Here is a 13,380-nt window from a genome sequence, read left to right as displayed (position 1 = left end):
TCTAATTTACACAAAGCTTTTAATGTGAAATCTCCCCTTGGAAATGTCCAGTGTCATACAGAGAAGCATATAAATAAAAATAATTTAAAAAAAGAATGGATGTTCAGCATCTTTAGAAAAATATTCCTTCACAGTAAGTTAATTATTATGATTTGTGTTCATGATGCTGGTGATTTAGTCAGGTTCATTGTGTGATGAGTGAGTACTCATACTCACTGGGTTTATGACCTTTTTATTTACAGTAGGGTAACTGTACCTTTAAATATCTTAGCTGAGTTGCCAGACGCTGTTTTGTGCATGTCTGAAGTGCCTGTATGTACAAGATGATTGATTATGATGGTCTACTGCTGTTACTAATTTGTTTCCCATTTCCGATTGGCTTTTACTTTTTACAGCTTTGAGCAGTAATTCAGTCCCCTACGCCTCCCTGATTGGCTCTGTGTCCTCCCTCTCTAGCCAAACTACCACTCAGTCCTTATATGATAATAACTCTCTCCCACGATTCGCTCGAAAAGGTCTAAACATCTTTGTCTCTATTATTTTCTCTGTTCAAGCACTGTTTTAGATGTACATCAGTCCACCTCCATTTCTGGATCAATCTAGAGTTCTCCTGTGCCTTTTCACCCACATATTTTCCATAGGGGTGCTTGATCTGGATCAATCCGTCTAATTATTAGATGACTGATCTCATTTTGAGAGTAGCCAAGCCCTAAGTAAAATTTGTAAGAAAATGGGAGAGAAGCAGAGCTGCAGCAAATAAATTAGTACTTAGAGACTAATTTTTTTAATCAAAATTTTTAAGGAATCTCCCCACTGATCTGAATATTCTGCTTTGTTAGTTGACTGACAACTTGCTTTAATGGCTTGCCATCACAGATGTGCTATGAAGATTCCCTAAAACATATATATATAGGGTCAGAAGAATTAGGGCCAGTGCTGCTGGACATTATTTTGGAGTCTATTATGATGCTCGAAATGTCAAAGAATCCAAAAGAAAGCAGGAATTAAAAACAAAATTAGAAGAATTAAAATAATTAAAGCACATACTGTAGCGTGACTGTGTTGCAGCCACGTGGTCATTTTCAGCTATGTTTAAAGAAAATGCTAGTCAACTGTCGTAGGCATGCTCTTGAAAGCCACGGTGACAAAGCAAACTGCATTGTGCAACATGCCTTCCAGCTTGAGCCCCCTTGAGTCATCAGTGTTTTCCCTTTGTAATTTCAAGAGATCCTGGGGTTCACTAGCTTAAGTTTTTCTTGCCAGCTCTGATCTCTTCCCTAAGCTATTGAAACCTCACTTTCATTTTAGGTGTGATAGTCTAAAGTATGAAGTGAAGAATGTAAGCATTTTGGAGAAAGCTCATGAAGACTGATAGCTTGAAATAAAGATGTTCACAAAATTTTGCCTGTCAAATCTTATGCTGGCAGATTGTTCTAGTTGACCCCACATCTTTTCTGTCTTTTTGGTTTGTTTTTTGGTTTGGTTTTTTTTTTTTTTTTTGCCTTGCTGTCCCTGTACCCCCTTACACACCCATCTGTACTTCCAATTCCAAGCTCTTCTTCTTTTTCACTTAGTATCTTCATCAGTGGACAAAGATGTTTACACCTGAAGTAGATTGTAGGTACTTTTAGGGGTTGATAAATGGGATTTCAGATTAAGCATGTATTAAGGTACTAGTGCAGTCAGCATGTGAGTCCAGCCAAACTGTACAACCCCTGCCTCTACAATCTGCTACTAGTGAAAACATTTTTGAAGTTCTAATTGTCTTATGTCCAATGTTGTCTTCAGTGACTGTTGTCTTAAAGCAGTGATGCATGTTGTTCTAGTCATTCATAGCTGCATGTCAGTCACCTCAGAATTCTGTAAAATACTTAAGTATTTCTAATTTAGAGTACGCAGTCTTCTATACCTTGATACATTATTATTATTATTATCATTATTATTATTAATCTTCAATCTTTCCATTTCATTATTTTATGCTTTATTTTATAAGTTAGTTTTATATTGGTTTAGGTTTCTTTTTTTACCATTTCCTTTGCAGGTTCAGGTGTCTCTAGTTACCTTGGTAACCTTCATTATTCAAGTTTGTTTTTCTTGATTATGCATAAGTCACTTTGTTTTCTGTCAAAACACTATTGTTTCCCCTTTAGGGCTCTTTCAGTGTCTGTTTCTCAGTTCACATTTCTTCATCTAATTCAATGGAGTTTTCATTTCATGCATTGCAGTAGAAGGGGTTTAAAATGGCATTAAGAGTCATTACTCAAAGCAGAGGTCAACATCAGGTCTAACTGTTTCATTTTTCCATGCCTAGCTAAACTCATTGACTCATATGACAGTAGCTCTTTCCTCTATACTAGGAATGTTATCTTTGGGAATACGTTTGGTGACTTTTTTTAATTTGGCTTCAGAGCTCATCTATGCAGAGCATGTCCTGCTTTGAGTAACCAAACTATTTGCCTGCTTCTCTCACACATGACATCTTTACTACGTACACATTTATAGACATTCTAACTACTGCATTTTCTAAATTTTAGAGCAATGCCATCACTGTAGTTTTCTTTAAATTTTGTTCTTCTTTCTTGTTCAACAGGTATGGCCAGTCATCCCCCAATACCTATCTTGGAACTTGCAGATCACATTGAAAGATTGAAAGCAAATGACAATTTGAAGTTCTCACAGGAATATGAGGTAATTTTCCCCACTTCTTTACCATTCAAATTTTAAATGTCATGCTTACTGTTTCCCAAGACTTCTCTCTGATATGGTGCCAGGTTTGTACGATATTAAAACTGTGACAAAAAAATGGTGTAAAATGGCTACAATGGTGGGGTAGATCCTTTGCTCATAAAATCATGTTCTCTTTTTATAAGGATACCTGTCAGGCAGATTCCATGGACACATACTTGAAATAATGTGTGAATGATACAGCATAGACTTGTTTTAATATACAGACAGTTTCCTTTCCTGAAGTTTAAAGATCCTTAGATTATGCATAATGTTGACAAGACACATAGAGCAAAAGCTCCAAAGAAGGTTCAGTCCACTGCTTTATTTTTTTTTACATGAGATAAAAGGGTTTGCAAGTGCTTGTTGTCTCTTCTATTGTATCAGTTTCAGGACATTGTATTTTCCTCCTGTCAACAATACCACTTTGATAAATTGGGAGTGATGGTCTAGAGGAGCATGAAAGAATGTAACAGGAAGACAGTAATCATTTACCAGCCACCTTGTCAGTAACCCAGAGAGTATATAGGTATTGCTATAGTGGACGGTAACAGCCTCTCAGGTCAGTAATTTGTGGCTCAAGAGACATAGGGAGCCATCCATTGAACCTTGTAAATTATAGCTGTTACTTTAATCCCAAAATATTGTCCATGTCAAAAATACCTAGATCAAGTGTACCCTGAACCATCAGTAAAGAAGTACTTCTGTAGATCAGCTATAGGTGATCGTGTCACTGATCCAAGGATTAATATCCCCGAGAGGGATCACCGACACAGTATTTTCTTTATGGTCTGTTGTGTCACTAATCCTTGCTTAAAATCCTTCAACACTTTTTCAGCATGGTGGAGTAAAGCTTGAGTTGCTCTTATTTTTTAGGGACTGCACATTAGTTGCATTTGAAGGTTTGTATAGACACTGGCAGAGCTATAAAAAACACTCAAGATGACATTCACATTTTAGTTTCATAGTAACATGTTACTGCAAGGTACATGGAAGCCCTATATATTTCCATTGTGTTTTAAAATTCTTGACAGAAGATGTTAAAAATTAATACTAAGTACTGTGAAGAAGAACTACAATTGCTTATTTTTTAATTGAATGTAGTATTCAGAAAGTCCTTAAGACCTCTTTAAGAAATAATCTCATTAGAAATTAAAAAGAAAATACAGTTTCAACAATTCCTGGAAATAAATTTGTTGAAGAACAACTTAGGATTGCTGTCACGCAAAAAATGTGGGAGAATCTCATCATTTTTCTATGTGTAAACCCTATGTTCTTAAGTATGAAGATTGTAGCATATAAATAATCAGGCCATAATAAAAGATAACATTTGGTACAAATTTTAAAACCATTTTCTGTTGTACCATGGGCAAATTAATTGTTTTTTTCTGTGTAGAAAATCCCAAACCATTTACAAGTCATATAATATAGTATAATTTCTATGCAAATAAACAATTGAGCTGCATTACATCTTGAACATGGTGGAGACATGACATGGTTTTCTTAGCTGCATTAGAAATTAAAATTTTTGGTGTTTTGTATTACCTCTTTCTTACTTAAGTAATTAAAACCATTGTGAGAGTGTATTTTAATAATTTATAGTCAATATTGAAAAATAAGTTACATTATTTATTTCCTAATATCTTCTGACCCTGCAGAAGATTCTCTAGTCTATGTAAGCAGGAAAACTTTCACATTCTTTCTTTCCTTCATTTATTTGGGGTTTTTTCCTACTTTTTTTTTTTTTTAACCTTTACAAAACATACCATCTGGAGCAGAATGGTCAGACATTCAAGATTAGAATGTGGACAACTGTGGGTCAACATCAAGCTTCATTCATACTGCTTTGCCCAAGAAGGTTCAACAGTTATCATTGAAATTACAGCTTTAGAGATGCTACTTCATTTCCATCTAGTCCAAGATTCATCCATTTTGAAATAGAATTAGTGAAAAGCGCTGCTATTTAGTTTCATGGTCTAGGCTAGGCAGTGGACTAAAGCTGCAGTTTGATGATCACTGTAAGTCATCTCCGTGTCTTGGCTGTGCGTTCCTGTTGTCTCTCTTGTGCCAGTCCTGGCACTAGCAGATGTGCAGCTGTTCAAGGATTATCTCAGGAAATAGATTCAGCTGAAAACTAATTGTTTTATTTTTCTTTGCTGCTTTCAATTGGATCAGTTCCCTGAACTAGCTCACCACATGTCTGCTTAAGCTCTAGTGCCAGCAATAGGAAGTGGTGGGCATATTTGTGGTCAGGGATTGGGACCTTCTACTTCAGCAGCAGTTCTCACTAATATCCCTTAAACAATATTTTTAGATCTGATTGCAAGGCAGAAAGAGGTACAGATGGTAATGTTCAGTCATTATCACTTCAGATAGCACTAGAGCTGGTGAGACAGAAAGAAAAAGAGATACTTCTCATATTCAAAAGTTCAAGGTGTAACATGCAGCCCAAAACTACTGACCTTTATTGATACCAGCAAAATCCTCCGATTAATTACAGTTTAGGGAAGCAAAGAGTTTTCATCAATTACCACTGATAATTTTGGTGTTGTTTTTTTTTTTAATAATGCCCTTTCCTCGTTGACAGTCAATTGTTTCATTTTACTTTTTATGTAATTGTTTGCATTGCATGGATGAAATTCTTCAAAGATGTATTGACTGTATGTATCACTTACTGAAGTAAGTGATAACTTTGTGATGCCATAAAGTAAAATATATGTTGGTGGTTTTCTGATAGACTCTGACTTCTCTTCCTTCTATCAGGAAGTTAGCTCCATTTCAAAAGGATGTTTAAATTATTTTTTTTAGCACAACCTACTTCAGCTGCCACTTCAAAAGAACTGCTGGTTTCACCACACAACACATCTTTTAATTTTCTAAGAAACAGCTGATTACTTGTTCCTTTTCCATCCTTGCTCATGTTCCATCCACTTACTTTTGATCCGAATTTCTGATCAAAAGTCAATTCAAGTTCGGTTTATTCCTTTTGGAAGTATATAGCTTCTTTCCTGTTTCCACTTTCTCCTCAGAAGGACAAACCTCCCTGTGTCTTGAAAACAGTGTATTCTCCAGTGTAGAACAGCCTCTAGTTATGTGTTTTCTAAGGCTCAGTGCCATCAACTGGACAAGTTCCTACTGCTACAAGTTTTCAGAAAATATTCCATAGTGCCTTCTTCAGGGCATCTATCCCAGCTCTTACAGCATCTCAGCAGAACAATAGAGATTTCTTCCATTGTACTTCTGTCACAAATTTACCTTGAATACCATCTTCTAGGGGTCAAGCCTCAAGGATTATTACTGTGGCAAGGTTCAAATAAACTTACAATTCATGTGTTACATAAAGTGGTTCTGTAGTGTTAACACACGATAGTGCTACGACTGCTCAAAGAGGTTCATTTCTGCTTCAAAATAAATTTTTCATAATGCTTCATTAATTTTTTGTTAGCTTGCAATCCCCAAGCCAGAAAAAATGTTGATTTACTCTGTTAATATCAAATATCATACCATTAATGTCATACAGTTATTTTCTGTTCTCTAATTTAAAGCAGGATTGACCCCCGCTTATTTTTGGGAAGCTTTTGCTGACTTTGGCAATTTCAGTGGTATTTTTATGTAATGTAAGGGCCTATATGGACTTGACAGCTGCTAAGCAAAAATCTGTGTTTATAAGATACTGACCTTTATATTGTATCTCCTTCTTATCTGAGACTTCATAATTTAAAAATAAAAAGTGGTCATGGAGATAAACTGAATAAAACCAGTAATGTTCTGCCTATTTTATGATGTATTTGTAAGGTAATTTCCTCCTGTAAGGCATAACAGAAAATATATTCCTCCAATATATTCCTCCTCAGATTTCTGAGACTTGTAAAAATTTAAGAGTTCTTTCCTGTGGTTTGTACATAGAACCACACCTTTAAGGAAGTGGATTCAGATTCATACTATATTTGCATGAGAATCTGTCACTACAACACAAAATTTACACTATGAGACTCTGCATGATTTACTGTGAATGTGTATCTATACACTGGATAACAAATTATACAAGAAGCTGTATATAATTTAATGTTTTCACTCGTCAGGTTTCTTTCTGCAAATTGCAGCCAGTCTTTTGCTTTAAAACTGAATATTGGAAAACTTGACTTTTTTTATTGTAGCTTTTCAGAATCAGTTGGTTAAATTTGTGATGGGAACACAGTTTACTGAATATGTTACATTTCTCTTTTTGTATATCAAGCTGCAACAACATAAACATTGCATACTAAAACAAGTAAATATTGTATAGTAGAACCACATATAAAACTTATTATCAATATAATACATTTTAGAAGTCGAGGAAGAGCAAATTATCCTCTGAATGAATCTCTATCAAAGAAACAGCTGCACTTAACTGTTATATCATTGTAGGTAAAAATGACTCATGTGGAAAAATCAATTCTTTTTCCAGAAAAAATATGGTTTTGTTCTTTCTCCTTATAACGGTTTTCTCTTTCTAATATTACAAACATCATTTATTGGGATTTTCTGACTTTACTTTCATAGGATGTGCTCCATGTATTGAGAAACAATTAGTATAGTCAGTGAACGATGAAAAGTTGTCTTATTAATAGCACATACACTTGCATACACCTAGGTTGTTTGGTGCTTAGTTCCACCTAGGGTAGTATCTGAGCCAGAAGCATAGTTATGGTAAAGAACTTTAAAGACATAGTGCAGGAATTTGAAATCCTGCTAGTCCAGATTTAGAGTGGAGTCTTATCTCCTTCCTTTGTGCTGTGAATGCTTCATTGGGATAACAGCATTTGTTTATGCTTATATAATTAATCAAATAAAAGAAAGGTGGTGTTACATATTAGGATGCAGTGTTTTGGTCTGATACCGACTGGTTTTTTGCCAAGGAATTTCACAGACACAGTTTAGTTAGTCAAATAACTGCCTGAGAGGAGAGTATAGCCAGGTGGGGTTTGGCCTCTTCTCCCAGGCAACAAGCGACCATACAGGAGGAAATGGCCTCCAGCTATGCCAGGGGAGGCTCAGCTTGGACACCAGGAGGAATTTTTTACTGAAAATTTTTTACAATTTTTTACATTGGATCGGAGGGAGGTGGTGGATTCACTGTGACTCAAAGTGTTCAAGAAACAACTGGGTGTGACATTTAGTGCTATCGTTGGATTGCTGGTGGTTAGGCAAAGGTTGGACTCAATGATCTTGGAGATCTTTTCCAACACTAATAATTTAATGATTCTATACTGTGATAAATATTAGTTTTATTTTGCCCAAAATGGCAATGATATGTCTAGAAAGAGAAAAGCAGTGTTCTTGAAGCAAGAAAAATTATTTGAGGACAAACTAACTAGGTCATTCTAGATAAAATTGAATTTTGTAGGCGCTCTTTAGAGATATTAATTTGCAATAATTTTAGGGCCTTATAGAGCAAAATCACTTAAGAATTTAACTCTGCTCTTTCCTTGAAATAAAAGATGTGGACAGTGCTTTAAAAACATGATGAAAAGCATGTTTAAAATTTAAAGTAGCATAGTGTCTCATGTGAGACAATTATAAAGTTTAGTTTATAAGACCTGCTGCATTTCATACACTATGTATAACAAACAAACAGGAAGCTTTAACCACAAAAATATTTAAACAAAGTAAGTTCTTTCATTATTCAGGTATTCATCTCATCCTGATACTTATTTTCCACCTGAAGTTGACTGTAATCCCCAATTTTCAATACAAAATTATTTCCATTAAAACTGGTGTTGTATCCATTCTGATATCATGGTCAAACTATTTTAATTACAGGTAGGTTATGTTTAAACTGGTGATAAAGAAATACAAACCAAAATTATTAATTTTTAAAAACTAGGGATTTTATAGCTTTTTGAAGTAAAGAATATCCTTCAAGGGTGTTTTCAAATAATGCTTATTTTCCTCTTTAAATTTCCTTTAGTTGTAAGCTTATATATCTTGTTTGATTCCACTGGAATCAGGTTTTGCATCATTTCATTAAGTTATAGAAATTTTAGCTTAATACTGTGGAGAAAATACGAGTTCTTCTCTTGAGGGAAAATTTTAAAAGCTTTTGGAAAAAAGCTTTTTGTATTTCATGCTAGTCTTGAACAGTTAGGTCTCTTCCCTTTGAGAGTTAACAAAAAATGAATCATCTGCATTTTTAATTGTTTTTAGGGCCAGGATGCAAACTCATATTCGAGTTCAAAAGAAGTCTTAGCCATATGTGGAGGTTTCCTCCCATATTCTTGAAAATTATACCCTTTGCAGTGCAATCGGGAAGTCTCTGTCTTAATTAAAAAAAACAATTCCGGTTGACAAATTGCCATGATCATGAATTAATGTTCATTCATCTAGCATTCACATTTTGGTAATGCAGTTTGTAAATCTGATTCTATTAGCAAGTCTCCTGCATAATACAATAGCATTCTATTATAGATTCATCAGCTATGGTATGAAATTCTCCTCACAGTTGCTGACAGTGGTGAAAGAGGGTCAAATTGTTCATTTCTCTGCATAGCTGTGTACCTTCACCAGTTGTTCTGAGTCTGTTTGCATTGACAGGCTCTCCGATTTTTCTTTTTCATTCTAATTTGCCTACCTGGTCCTAGGTTTCTCTGTGAAGCAGTGGTCATTGGTGATTTAATTCAAGCCACAAACAGTGCAGCTACAGTGCTTGAAAATGCTTTACAGGCATGCTTCCTTCCCCTTCCTTGTGAAAGCTGTGCAGTATATATCCATCCCCACATTCAGCAGAAACCTAAAACTGCTGGCTTCTAATTTGCTGCCGTAGTGACCCTTAGAAGAGCAGTGTTCCAGAGCAGGCAGGCACATATCAGCTCACAGCAGGAGGGGTGACATTTTGTCATACTCCTTCCTTCCTTAGTGCTGAACCAGGATCTAGTCCTGGAAGACACATCAGGGAACATTTGCCTCTTGTTTAAGTGGTGTAAAGGAAAACTGCACAGTGAGTGAGCAGGTACATCATTTAGCAGAGGGGGATTGTTTGAAATTCTTCTGGTTTGATTACCACCGGAACATTTTGGTTACCATGATTATTAGTCAATGAACTATTTTATGGATGGTGCATTGTGATAGTAAATATTGCTCAAGTTTTTTCCCACTAACTGATCACATTTGTTTAAGTAGCCAGACATTCAGAGCACACTAGATGAAAGATTTGTCAAAGCATGAGAGGAAAGTAACTGTATTACAAATATTTTTATTTTTTTAGCACAAAGCGCTCATACTACACAGTTATGCTGTGAAGAAATCCACTTCTTTATTAATGACAGCTTTATTGAAGGCAAGCTTTCAGAATGAAAATACTAGAAATCCTATTAAAGTGCTATCCATTAAACCATTAAAGCCCTCATTAAAACTGTTAGCACAGACTTGTTATTCATGAGTTATTGGTCTTTCACACTTCTGAAATGTGTCTGCCAATACCACTCAACTCTTTGTTGAGAGTGTGGCTATTAAGTCTGAGGAAATACACATTAACTTTCTTTTGACAAAATGGTGCTTTATGGGAGGATGGTATGGCCACAAAGTGGTTCAGATTGGTGGGGAAAATAGGAAAGATTAAAGTTCAATCCATTTGCTTGTTTCTGATAATTTATGTTAACTATGGCTGCATGTAGACCTAAATATTAATCACTAAACTACACCATCTGGCCATACGTCATACAATGTGTATGTTTGGGTTTTTTCTTGATATCGAGCAGTAGCTTTAGAATGCTTAAACATTAAGGAGTGAAAAGCAGAAGAATTATACTGAATACTGAACAGTTGAAGCTAAGCTTTAAATTTAAAGTTTTCTTTTTTTAAGTTCACGTGAAAAATAGGTATAATATAGAGCTGAAGCTGTTTCTCATAATAGATAAGAATCTCAGACCATCGTTTTCAATGTATATGCAAAATCATCTTTGTATATGCAAAAGTGCAGTTTAAAATTACTGTTTGCAAGCATTTTTTATCATTATTTGTTACATCCTGTTTTGGTTGTTATGATTTAAAGCCAAAGTCCTTCAGTCCACACTCAAAAATAGCAGCATGTTAGACAGCCAGTTTATTCAGTTATTTTCTAGTTTTCTAGAAGTGAAAGTGAAGAGAAAGTGTACCTGACGTCTTATATTGTGAAGTAATTTCCAGGATATTTTGGCAGTGTAGGTAAAAACCTAAAAGACAAGACAGATGGTCTGCTTCAGTTATGTTTCTAGAACAATGCAGAGTAGTATGATTCATTCTAAGGCAGTGGACTGTGGTTTAGATAGCATGTTTCCATTTATATCTCTCAAAAAATACTGTCTGGGTAGTCAGAGATACTATAGATGTGCATTATTCCTAGTCAAGTTACCAATTTAATTTTAAAATTAAAATTAAATATGTTGCACGAATATATAGTTAGCATCTTCTGTACTATGTTTATCTTCTAAATTACTACTAGAATTCTGAGATAAATCCATAAAAATTATTTTCCAAAGTTCTGAAAACTTGACCTGTAAATAACCTGCGTAAATTTTCTTATTCACCTCCATTAATTCAAAAAGGAAAAGAGAGGAGATTTGTGTTGAGAGAGGTCATTATGTAAATTTTATTACTTTTCAAGTCATATGATGTTAAGTGAATTGTTGGCCTGCTGATAAAGTATATTATGTCTTAAATATAGTGTATATATATATATAACTCTACTCACCCAGTGTTGATGAAAATGCACTCCAAATTCTTCCTCTGTACCTTTGATGAAATAAATAAGACTTAGAAGTAAAGATAAAATACTTAAGTTTTTAAATTACACAGTGCATACCCGCTTCAAAATTGTACCAGCCATCCTTCTCAGAGCATGGGAAAACATTACTAGAATGAAACTAAATTGTAAGAAAAAGAAATAAAAATTTTGCTGAGTGAAATTAGAGAGTAAAATTGTACCAATTGCTTTATTGATGAGTAAGAAATAAGTTCCTAATACTTCTGACATTTTAATATGTGTTGGGCATAGTCACTCAAATTTCTAAGACAGTGAACCCAAAGAGTTTGATGTCAAAAACTGTGTAGAACCTTAAAAAAAATGAGATTCTTTCTGAGCTGCATTTAAGTGTGCCTTTTTAACTGTTAGTAACACATATAGTGATACAATTAATGTATCACATAAAGTGATACAATTAGGGGGAAGGCCAATAAGGCTGACATCCTACTGGGAGTCTGGTATGGTCCACCCAACCCGGAAGAAGTGGTGGACAATTCATTCTATAAAGAGCTAGAGAATGTTTCTGGATCATCAGCCCTAGTTCTTGTTGGTGATTTCAACTTGCTGGACATTTGTTGGGAACTCAATACAGCTGAAAAGAGGCAGTCCAGGAAATTTTTAGTTTGAGGGGGACAACTTTTTGTCACAGCTGGTGGGTAACCCCACCAGGGGAGGGACTATGTTAGATTTGTTTTCTGCCAATAGAGATGGGCTGGTGGGAGACGTGGTGGTTGGAGGCTGCTTGGGGCGCAGTGATCATGAAATTACAAAATTCTCAGTATTTAGTGAAGTCTAGAGGAACATTAATACGACTTTTTTCATTGGACTTTCAGAGGGCAGACTTTGGCCTGTTCATGAGACTTATTCAGAGAGTTCCTTGGGAAGTAGTCCTTAAAAATAAAGAAGTTCAGGAAGGGTGGGCATGCCTCAAAATGGAGATCTTGAGGGCACAGGAACAGACTGTCCCTGTGTGCTGAAAGAAGAACCAATGAGGCAAACATTCAGCCTGGGTGGGCAAGGAGGTTCTACTGGAGCTCAAGAATATAAAAAAGGATGTATTATCTTTGGAAGGAGGGTCAGGTTTCTCAGGTAGTATTTAAGAGGGCTGCTAGAGTATGTAGAAAAAAATTAGGGAGGCTAAAGCTCAGTTTGAACTTAAAATGGCAATTTTTATCACCAAGGATAATAAAAACTCTTTTTACAAATATATTAATGGTAAAGGAAGAGTAAGACTAATCTTTGTTCTTTATTAGATGCAGAAGGGAACTTTGTTACTGCAGATGAGGATAAGGCAGAGGGGCTTAATGCCTTCTTTGTCTCAGTTTTTAGTGAGAAGACTTTCAGGACAACTGTCCTCTTGGGTTGCTCGATGATATCAGGGAGCAGAAGGTTCCCCCCATTATCCAAGAGCAGGCAGTCAGAGAACTGCTGAGATGCTTGGATTTTCATTAATCCATGAGACCAGGTGGAATCCATCGGTGGAATCCATCCCAGGGTCATGAGGGAGCTGGCAGATGAGCTTGTGAAGCCCCTCTCCATCATTTACCAGCAGTCCTGGCTCACTGGTGAGGTTCCATAGGACTAGAAGGTGACCAGTGTGACACCCGTTCACACAAAGGGTGGGAAGGAGGATCCTGGTAATTATAGGCCAGTCAGCATGACCTCAGTACCAGGTGAGGTCATGGAACAGCTTATATTGAGTGTCATCACACAGAACTTACAGGGTGGCCAGGGTATCAGACCCAGCCAGCACGGCTTATGGAGGGGAACATTGTGTTTGACCAACCTGGTCCCTGCCTGGTGGATTCAGGAAAGGCTGTGGATATTGTCTACCTGGACTTCAGCAAGGCCTTTGACACTGTCTCCCACAGCACACTCCTGGAAAAGCTGGCAGCCCA

General features: G+C 36.0%; 1 protein-coding gene across 1 annotated transcript in view; it reads left to right on the top strand.

Annotated features, from left to right (window-relative positions):
• PTPRD (protein tyrosine phosphatase receptor type D) overlaps window positions 1-13,380 on the top strand; it is a 452,720-nt gene that overhangs the window by 372,826 nt on the left and 66,514 nt on the right. The window contains 1 exon segment of the mRNA XM_031060787.1: window positions 2,591-2,688. Coding sequence (XP_030916647.1) covers window positions 2,591-2,688 — 98 coding nt within the window.

This window comes from Geospiza fortis, unplaced genomic scaffold, assembly GCF_000277835.1.
Source record: "Geospiza fortis unplaced genomic scaffold, GeoFor_1.0 scaffold491, whole genome shotgun sequence".
Lineage (NCBI taxonomy): Eukaryota > Metazoa > Chordata > Aves > Passeriformes > Thraupidae > Geospiza > Geospiza fortis.
This window is presented reverse-complemented; position numbering and strand designations above follow the sequence as displayed.